Consider the following 10,447-nt stretch of genomic DNA (forward strand, 5'->3'; position numbering starts at 1 on the left):
AAGGGGAACCCTGTCACAGTTCTGGGAAGGAAGGGAAGGAGTGAGGTTAGAGGTGCGGGAAATGGGCCGGACACGGTTGAGGGCCCTGTCAACCAGAGTGGGGGGAATCCTTGGCTGAGGAAAAACGAAGGCATATCAGAGGTGCTGTCATGGAAGGTAGCATCATCAGAGCAGATGTATCGGAGATGGAGAAACTGGGAGAATTGAATGGAGTCCTTACAGGAGGCAGGGTGTGAAGAAGTGTAATCGAGGTAGCTTTGGGAGTCGGTGGGCTTATAATGAATATTAGTAGACAGCCTATCTCTAGAGATGGAGACAGAGAGGTCGAGGAAGGGAAGGGAAGTTTCAGAGATGGACCATGTAAAGGTGAGAGAAGGGTGGAAATTAGAAGCAAAGTTGATAAAGTTTTCCAGTTCGGGGCTGGAGCAGGAAACGGCACCGTTGCAGTCATCAAAGTATCGGAAAAAGAGTTGGGGGAGGAGGCCTGAGTAGGACTGGAACAAGGAATGTTCGATATATCCCACAAAAAGACAGGCATAACTAGGACCCATGTGGGTACCCATAGCAACACCTTTTACTTGAAGGAAGTGAGTGGATTTGAAGGAGAAGTTGTTCAATGTGAGAACAAGTTCAACCTGGCAGAGGAAGGTGGTGGTGGATGGAGACTGGTTGGGCCTCTGTTCAAGGAAGAAGCAGAGAGCCCTCAAGCCGTCCTGGTGGGGGATGGAGGTGCAGAGAGATTGGATGTCCATTGTGAAGTGGAGGCAGTTAGGGCCAGGAAACTGGAAATTGGCAAAATGACGTAGGGCATCAGAAGAGTCATGGATGTAGGTGGGAAGAGACTGGACCGGGGAGAAAAGATAGAGTCAAGATAGGATGGGATCTTGCCTGACAGACACCATGAGGCTGTTTCCCGGCCAGTTTCCCTCCACCATCTCCTGTTGCTACATTCTGAGGGCCCCATTTGGAATTGATTCATTTTCAGAACAGGAGAACGAGGAGCAGGAGTAGGCAATTCTGCCCCTCGAGCCTGCTCCGCCATTCAATATGATCATGGCTGATCTCATCTCGGCCTCAACTTTCATTCACTCACCATTCCTGCTGGAACTCCTGTCTTCCTCACCGGCTCTGGTCTGGGAATGAAAACCCTCGCAGGTTCCTGATCCTGATCCCTGTGCAGGGACCCTGTAGTAAAGTATAGGTGTGTGGACCACGGCTGTAAACATTGGGATATTCCATACTCACATGTTGTCACTATGGGAGCTGTATGGGTCCTAGCTATGCTGCCTTTGTGTAGGATACATGGACCATTCTTTGTTCCAATCCTACTCAGCTCCCCTCCTTCACATATTTTTCTGATACTTTGATGACTGTGCTGATGTCATTTCCTTCTTTTGCCTTGAACTGAAAAATTACATCAACTTTGCTTCTAATTTCCACCCCTCCCTCGTCTTCACATGGTCCATCTCTGACACTTCCATTCCCTTTCTCGACTTCTCTACCTCCATTTCAGGGAATTGGCTGTCCACCAATATCTACTATAATCCCACCGACTCCCACAGCTACCTTGATTATACTTCCGCCCACCCGGCTTCCTGGAAAGACTCTGTTCCATTCTCCCTGTTTCTCCACATCTGTTCCATCTGTTCTGACGATGTTACCTTCCACACCAGTGTTTCTGAAATGTCTTCATTATTCCTCAGCCAAGGATTCCCCTCCATTGTGGTTAACAGGGCCCTCGACCGTGTCCATCCCATTTCTCATGTTTCTATCTTCACCACTTCCCTCCCTGTCAGAACCATGATAAGGTTCCCCTTGTCCTCACCTTCCACCCCACCAGCCTCCACATTCAACACATCAGTGGCGCAGTGGTTAGCACCGCAGCCTCACAGCTCCAGGGACCCGGGTTCGATTCCAGGTACTGCCTGTGTGGAGTTTGCAAGTTCTCCCTGTGTCTGCGTGGGTTTTCTCCGGGTGCTCCGGTTTCCTCCCACAAGCCAAAAGACTTGCAGGTTGATAGGTAAATTGGCCATTATAAATTGTCACTAGTGTAGGTAGGTGGTAGGGAAATATAGGGACAGGTGGGGATGTTTGGTAGCAATATGGGATTCATGTAGGATTAGTATAAATGGGTGGTTGATGTTCGGCACAGACTCGGTGGGCCGAAGGGCCTGTTTCAGTGCTGTATCTCTAATCTAATCTAATCTAATCTAATTTCTGCCACATCCAGCTAAGTCCAACACCAAACATATATTCTGCTCCCTCCCTTCCCCCCACTCATTGTGACACCCTGATCCACTCCTCAATCACCCCCAACATCAGCTCCTCTGACCCAGGCACCTTCCCGTGCAAGTACAGGAGATGTAACACCTGCTCTTTCACCTCCTCCCTTCCCACTATCCAAGGTCCCAAACACTCCTTCCAGGTGAAACAATCATTTACTAGGACTTCTTACAATTTATTCACAGTATTCGCTGTTCACAATGGAATCTCCTGGACATTGGGAGAGGAGCAAACACAGATTGAGTGATTGCTTTGCTGAACTCCTCCGTTCAGTCTGCAAGTGTGACCCTGAGCTTCTGGTCACTTGTCATTTTAATTTCACATCCCACTCTGACCTCTCTATCTTCGACCTCCTACACTCTTCCACTAAGGTTTAATGGGATACATCACTGACCTTTTCAATTAGCCATTTTATTGCCTCTCAGACTCTACACTGAGATTAAAAACTTCAGATTATAACCATTGCTCCCACTTTCGGGTACGGCCTGTGCTGGTAATGGAGGATGGCTACACCAGAGTCACTGGAAGTGGAGGGAGTGTGGGCTGGTGCTTGGGGTGAGGATCCCCTATTGGTGAGGAATCCCCCCATTGGTACACAGCTGGCAACTAGTCCACATCCCTGGGGTCTACCCACCATTCTCCATCACTTTTCCAGCCCACTAGAGTCTTCTCTTTGTCAGATTTTCCATGCTCCCCTCCCCCTCTGTTATTCTGCTGTAACCATTTACACCTCCTCTGGACCCATCCTCTGTTTCTTTAATTGTCCCATTCACCTTGCACCATCATCCCTTTTAACAATGAATCACTCCAGCCCTCCACCTGATCTGTTTCTCTCTCCACAGATGCTGTCTGACCTGCTGAGTGTTTTCAACATTCTCCTATCTTCATCAGATTTACAGCAGTTTCAGTATTTTGTTTTTCCTCCAATGTTTATTCCTGGATATTAACAGGGGTGAGTGACATAGGTGGGGAGTGGAGTTTCAGAGTTTTAACTCCACAGACTGCCTCTTTTATCCTTGACAGGTTCCCCACCCTGAAGTCAGACTGATTGACAGGCTTGGCTTCCAGTTGGGCAGGGCGGACTCTGGAGCAGGCCTCAGGACCAGGGCAGTCCAAATGCTGACCCCAGTGTTTTGGGGGAGATGCCTGATATCGGGGGGCGTCCAACCATCGTCTCCAGAGGAGGAGAGAGTGGTGACATCTCCGATCACTGGTCTGTCGATCCCCAACTCAGGGAGGGGTCTCCTATCCTGGAGATTGATCCCAATCCGGTTTTGGGGAGCGGACAGGGGGAGTTTCTGATCCAAGACACGATGAGGGAACCTGATTTTTGGGGGAGGGCAGTCTCATCCCAGGAGAGGAGGGACTGAGAGAATCGCGGGGATCCCATCTAAGGATACGAGGCCGATCCTATGGACGGTGAGGTCTGATCCCAAGGGAATGATGGTGTACAATCACAGGATGTAGTGGGGGTTTCTGATTCTGGGGGATACAAGCCGAAGCAGTCCGATCCTGGGGAATGTTGGCTCCTATCGTGAGGAGGTTGGGCTGAGGTCCTGGGGCAGTAGATAATTCTAAGGGAGCAGTCCGATCCCACAGTGGAGACTATTTCAATCACCAATCCCGGGTGTCTTTATATGTGGTATGGGGTATAACAGGGAAACCCGGCTGGACAGAGTTAAATCTGTAAAACAGATTAAATCAGAGACTTCCAGCCTCATTCAAATATTTAAATTACCAACCCGCCTCCTGGGAGCGGTTGTCTGTCCGTCCCCCTTCCCGACTCCGTTCATCTCAGAAGTGGGAGCGTCCGAGGTCAGTTGGGTTCCGGGTTGAGATTGTTCCATTTTAGCCTCTGACCTGCCCCCAACCCCGCTGTTTTCGGTGCTAAAATCCTGTCCTTACTGTCTGGGTCAGACACGGAAATGTTTGATCAGTAATTTCCAGTCTCTTTTCCCTTCTCTCTCTTACAGTTAATTTACTGGCGATTGTGATCCTGTCCCGGGGAAAGTGCGGCCTCTCCACCTGCACCACTCGCTACCTGGTGGCCATGGCAACGGCGGATCTACTGGGCATCATCACTGGGGTCATACTGTGGCGGATTAGTTATTATTATTCCTGGAGATCATTCCTGGATATCACCCCTGTGTGTAGTGTAACCGGTTTCCTTAGTTTTGCAGCCGGAGACTGTTCTGTCTGGTTCACCGTCACTTTCACCTTTGATCGATTTGTGGCCATTTGTTGCCAGAAGCTGAAAACAAAATATTGCAACAAGAAAACTGCAGCTGTGGTTCTAGCAACAACCTGCATTCTGCTCTGTTTACAAAACATCCCCTTCTACTTTATTTTTGAACCTGGAGAGATAATCGACAATGTACCGTGGTTCTGTGTTGTAAAGTCAAGTTATTTTTCTGAGCCCGGATGGGTGAGATATGCTTGGTTTGAATTGGTTTTAACCCCATTGATCCCATTCACTTTAATTCTGTTGCTCAACGCTCTGACAGTCAGACACATTTTAGTGGCCAGTCGAGTCCGTAAGGGACTGAGGGGTCAGAGCAAGGGAGAGAATCACAGTGACCCAGAGATGGAGAGCAGAAGGAAATCTATGGTTTTACTCTTCACCATATCCGGCAACTTCATACTTCTGTGGTTGGTGTATATTATAGAATTCTTATATTATAACATTACAGGAACAGAATACAGGGATTACACCGATTCTGAAAGTATATTTCAACAAGTCGGATGGATGCTGCTGACTTTAAGTTGCTGCACAAACACATTTATTTATGGGGTGACTCAGTCCAAGTTCAGAGAGCAGGTCAAGAGTGCGGTGAAATATCCAGTTACATCAATTATTCAATTAATGAATAAACTAAACAACTGAGAGCAGCCCAGAGGCGGGTCCCAGTGTTTCCAGTCCATGAATGGAATATTTATCCCCAGACTTCCATCAACTGAATGACAGCAGGAATCACTGGGAATGTGAAAATACCAACCCCCCCCACAGCGGTGGGAGTGAGGGCAGGGTGAGCTGGAAGAGACTAACACCACTTCCTGCAGGACAGGAGGGGAAACAGCAGCTACAGTCTCTCCTCCACCTCCACTGGTTCGATTCTTCGTTCCTCACATCTGCTCAGAAAACAAAAGTTCGATCAAAATAAAATGCTGCAGATGCTGAAAACCTTCTCATGTCAGCTGCTAGTTATTACTTGTTTTATTTTTGGAGATACGTTATTTAGTCCGTCTCCCTTCCATTCCCCCAACCTGGTCACTGCCGTTTCTCTTTCTCAGTCTCTCTGATCTCTCTGTTCTCATTCTCTAACCCTAAGTCAGTTAGTGGTGTTGGTGGGGGTTGTTGGCGATTCTGCAGATGCTAGAATTAGAGGAACACAGAGATCTTGAAGGATTGTAGGAGCTGGAGGAGTTTATAGAGATAGGGAGGCATGTAGAGGCTGGAGGAGGTTGTAGAGATAGGGAGGGGTGTAGGGGCTGGGGGAGGTTGTAGAGATAGGGAGGGGTGTAGGGGCTGGAGGAGGTTACAGAAATAGGGAGGGGTGTAGGGCTGGAGAAGGTTACAGAAATAGGGAGGGGTGTAGGGACTGGAGGAGGTCACAGAGTTAGGGAGGGGTGTAGGGGCTGGAGGAGGTTACAGAAATAGGGAGGGCTGTAGGGCTAGAGGAGGTCAGAGAGATAGGGAGGGGTGTAGGGACTGGAGGAGGTCACAGAGTTAGGGAGGGGTGCAGGGGCTGGAAGAGGTTACAGAAATAGGGAGAGGTGTAGGGACTGGAGGAGGTTAGAGAGATAGGGAGAGGTGTAGGGCTGGAGGAGGTTACAGAGATAGGGAGAGGTGTAGGGCTGGAGGAGGTTACAGAAATAGGGAGGGGTGTCAGGACTGGAAGAGGTTAGAGAGATAGGGAGGGGTTTTGGAACTCAAAATTTTACAGAGATAGGGAGGGATGTAGGGGCTGGAGCAGGTTACAGGGATACAAAGGGTTGTAGGGGCTGGAGGGGGTTACAGAAATAGGGATGAGTGTAGGGGCTTGAGTAGGTTACAGTGATGAGGATCGAGGCCCTGGAGGGATTTGCACATGAGGATGAGTATTTTGAAATTGAGATGTTGTTGGACCAGGAGTGAATGTGGGTCAGTGAACACGGGGGGAGATGGCTGAACGGGACCTGATGTGATTTAGGACACAGGGCAGCAGAGAGTTGGATGAGCTGAAGTTTACCGAGAGTGGAAAATGGGAGCCAATCAGGAGAATGTTGGATTTGTCACGTTTGAAGATAACAAAAGCTTGGATGAGGATTTCAGCAGCAGATGAGCTGAGGCAGGGGAGGAGATGGACATTATACTGCAGGATAATCCCCCCACTCACCTGGGTCTGTGAAAGACCCTGAATACAGACTGCAGGATAATCCCCTCACTCACCAGGGTCTGTGAAAGACCCTGAATACAGACTGCAGGATAATCCCCCCACTCACCTGGGTCTGTAAAAGACCCTGAATACATACTGCAGGATAATCCCCCCACTCACCAGGGTCTGTGAAAGACCCTGAATACATACTGCAGGATAATCCCCCCACTCACCTGGGTCTGTAAAAGACCCTGAATACATACTGCAGGATAATCCCCCCACTCACCTGGGTCTGTAAAAGACCCTGAATACATACTGCAGGATAATCCCCCCACTCACCTGGGTCTGTGAAAGACCCTGAATACATACTGTAGGATAATCCCCTCACTCACCAGGGTCTGTGAAAGACCCTGAACACATACTGCAGGATAATCCCCCCACTCACCTGGGTCTGTAAAAGACCCTGAATACATACTGTAGGATAATCCCCCCACTCACCCGGGGTCTGTAAAAGACCCTGAACACATACTGCAGGATAATCCCCCCACTCACCTGGGTCTGTAAAACACCCTGACTACATACTGCAGGTTAATCTCCCCACTCAGCCGGGGTCTGTGAAAGACCCTTGCTGCAAAAGTGCTTCTATATTTTTTGTAAATACATGTTTTGTGAATATATATTTAAATTATGGAGATGGATTCATTGCTGAGGATTTCATATAAGCTGGACTTTCTGGAAGACATGTGCTTTAAGCAATAAACAACAGAAATGTTGGTGACCTTGGGAAGAATTTTACAGAGAAGTGTCAGGTCAATATTTATAGGGGTCAGGAGGCTTCAATTTTGAGATATTATTTTTGGTTTTGCTTTGGACAGTGTGTTGAGATGTGAATTGTTTTGAAGACAGTTTGAAAAAACCAGCCAAGAGAGTAGTCACCATCAGCTCACCCTCTTCCCTCTCTTTGAGATCGTCATGATCGTGTGTGAAATAGAGAAAATGATGCCTCATTTCTCCTGAAAAGCCTGCCTAACTGTTCTTCAATGTCGCCTGTAAAGAACTGCTTTAGAAATATTCCAGTGACAGGCATCTACACGTATTTGGGACACCAGACAAAAAAGGGACAACTGACATCTTTCAATATCTTTTTATTCTTCAAGAATTAGCAAATATTTGGTCAAGATATTCTTTGTTTGTCTTTTTTTTTGTAACATGACCTCTGCAGAGAGAATTCCTGTATGTTTTTCACTGTGTGTGTTTGTGTGTGGGGAATTTAAAAAGGGAACTTTTATATTTCAATGTGCACGTTAATGCTTTGTTTAATTACTGGTTGAGTCTTGTTTTATAATAAACTAATAATTTTGTTGTTTATTAAAGAAACCTGGTTGGTATATTTTATTCTGGGATAAAGTGTAGAGTATATGATTGACTGCATTGGTAACTGGGTAAAGAAACATGTATGTTTTGACCTGTGGAGAAGGGGAACGAGAAAAGGCAGTGCACTCCTCCCACCTCAGTTATAACACCCTGAATAAATGTTGTCATCTGCTTCCATATTTGTTCACTGTATAGATTGATGCGCGTGATGTGGATGCTGCTGGCGAGGTCAGTATTAATTACCCATCCTTAATTGCTCATTGAGAAGGTGGTGCTGGGCCTTCTCTCTTAAAGGAGCTGCGATCACTTCTGGCGATGGAGTTCCCACAGTTGCTGTGATAAAAGGAGTTCACAGGATCTGACCCAGTTGTGCAGCCTTCCATGGCAGAATAGACTGTTAGCACTCCCTGTCTGTTTTCACATTGGAAGACTAAGCGACTTGAATAAGGGAAGCTGAGAAAGAAATTGCCAGAGTAGAAAAATAATCTATTTTGTTTCAGATCTATTTTAAACAAACAAAACTGACCCGAAACGTTAACTCTGCTTCTCTTTTCACAGATGCTGCCAGACCTGCTGAGTGGTTCCAGCATTTCTTGTTTTTATTTAAAACAATCTGCTTGCTGCAGCTGGATGGCCACAAGCTCCCACTGGTGCTATTGGAGAATACAGACACTTTTGGGTCACTCTTGTCTCCTCCCAGATCTTCCTCGTCAACAATGGCGGTCACGGCCGGTCTCGTTGCCCCTTAGTGGCCGCCATCTTTGTGGGGAACAAAGACACGAGAATTTTGACAAATAAACTTCCAAATGGGACAGGATTAAAATACTGAACATTCCCATTGAAGGAAAGACAATTGATCATTTAAAAACCATTAATCTTGTCAGAAATAATACTTCATGGCTGACAGATAGATTGACGGTGAAGACAGGGGCACCAGGAGTGAGACATATACTGGGGATTGTAGAAGTGTGAGATGTGGATTATGAGTCAAGGAATAATACTTCTCAGAGTAATATAGAATTCTTATAGAAACAGTAGACTTAGTATGAAACAGACCCACAGAAAGACTGTTTTCCTTTCTCTCTCAAGAGGGACAGAGAAGCAGTTCCTAACACCAAGGTCATCACTGCTGTGAATAAGATGGGGTGAAAAGAGCCTGACATTCCCAAGAGGGTCATATAGAAGTCACTAGACCACAGACGTTCCTAAGCTGATACGAGGGAGGCTTCTAGTGCCTTCTTTAACCTCTTGTAAGTACAAATGTCTGATGAAAGCTGACATTTGGCCTCCAGTATGAAGTAAACTGAAAGATGACCTCGAGCTGAAGTGTTGGACAAGGGGGAGGTGACGTCCCCTGACACCTCGGCTACCTGTCCTGTATTCATTGGTCAGAAGGGTTCAAACAGCTGCTTGACAGAGGGTGAACTACCAGCCCCCAATAATAAGGTTTATCAATGGATGCTGGGAGGAGCCCAGACAGCAGCTCCTGTCTGGCTGGAGATAGAAAGCTTCCTGATACCTCTACTAATTGGAGGAGGTGAAAAGACAGAGGGAGAGAAAGCGAGATGAAGAATTCTGCCCTTCCAGCTGCAGAGATCGGCTGTAAAAGATGATCAAAGAGATCAGCTCACTCATTTCTCCTGGATCGGTAAACCGTTCACATCTGTCACGGGTCGTATAACTTTTCTGTCAATGTAGCTTATGCATTATCGAAATTGTTGCTTCACAATACATTTAATAAACTACTGTAAAATTACTTATGAGTTTTGGGTAATGTGTGACTCCTGAACCTAAATCTTACAAATTGGTGTCAGGAGTGGTAATCACGATGGTCGGAATCATAGGCTTGAGTTGGAAGAAGCAACAGCTTAGTTAAATGTATGAGACGGGTAGAAAACATCAGGAGAGTTTTGGTTAAGTAAAGACAGAAGTACAATGGTGTTGGTATATCACAGGGAACGGCTGATAGATAGATTGACGGTGAAGACAGGGGCACCGGGAGTGAGAGATATACTGGGGATTGTAGAAGAGTGTGATGGGGATTACGAGTCCATTCACGGTCGGCTCTCTGAGGAGGTTCAGAAAAGCAAACTTTAGTTAAAAAAGGGACCAGGATAAATTGGCCTATGGGATCCAGTTATCTGCCTCACAGTTAAATAGACAAAAAAATAAGAACTAAGAGAGAAGGTGGATAAGTTACAAAAAGAAAGTGAAGGTTGACAGGACAGCATTGCCATCCTGTACAATCAGTTACACTGGGAACAGGAAGCACATGACAGAGCGTGTTATCCAAGGAAAAAACTAGAGCAGATACTGGAACAAAATATTAAATTACAGGCAGAAAATACCAGACTGAGTGAGGAGTTAGAAGATGCAAGAGGGGCTTTGAGGGAGTTAGTTCAGCAACAAACTGTCACCTCCCCTGAAGCAGACCA

General features: G+C 46.7%; 1 protein-coding gene across 1 annotated transcript; it reads left to right on the forward strand.

Annotated features, from left to right (window-relative positions):
* The first annotated feature begins 900 nt into the window (after nt 1-900).
* Nucleotides 901-5,735, forward strand: LOC137345756 (probable G-protein coupled receptor 139). Its single transcript, XM_068009013.1, has 3 exons — nt 901-1,007; nt 4,082-4,098; nt 4,257-5,735. The coding sequence occupies exons 1-3, from the start codon at nt 901-903 to the stop codon at nt 5,165-5,167; spliced, it is 1,035 nt and encodes a 344-aa protein (XP_067865114.1). The 3' UTR covers nt 5,168-5,735.
* Nucleotides 5,736-10,447: the final 4,712 nt, after the last annotated feature.

Source organism: Heterodontus francisci, chromosome 29 (assembly GCF_036365525.1).
Source record: "Heterodontus francisci isolate sHetFra1 chromosome 29, sHetFra1.hap1, whole genome shotgun sequence".
Classification (NCBI taxonomy): Eukaryota; Metazoa; Chordata; class Chondrichthyes; order Heterodontiformes; family Heterodontidae; genus Heterodontus; species Heterodontus francisci.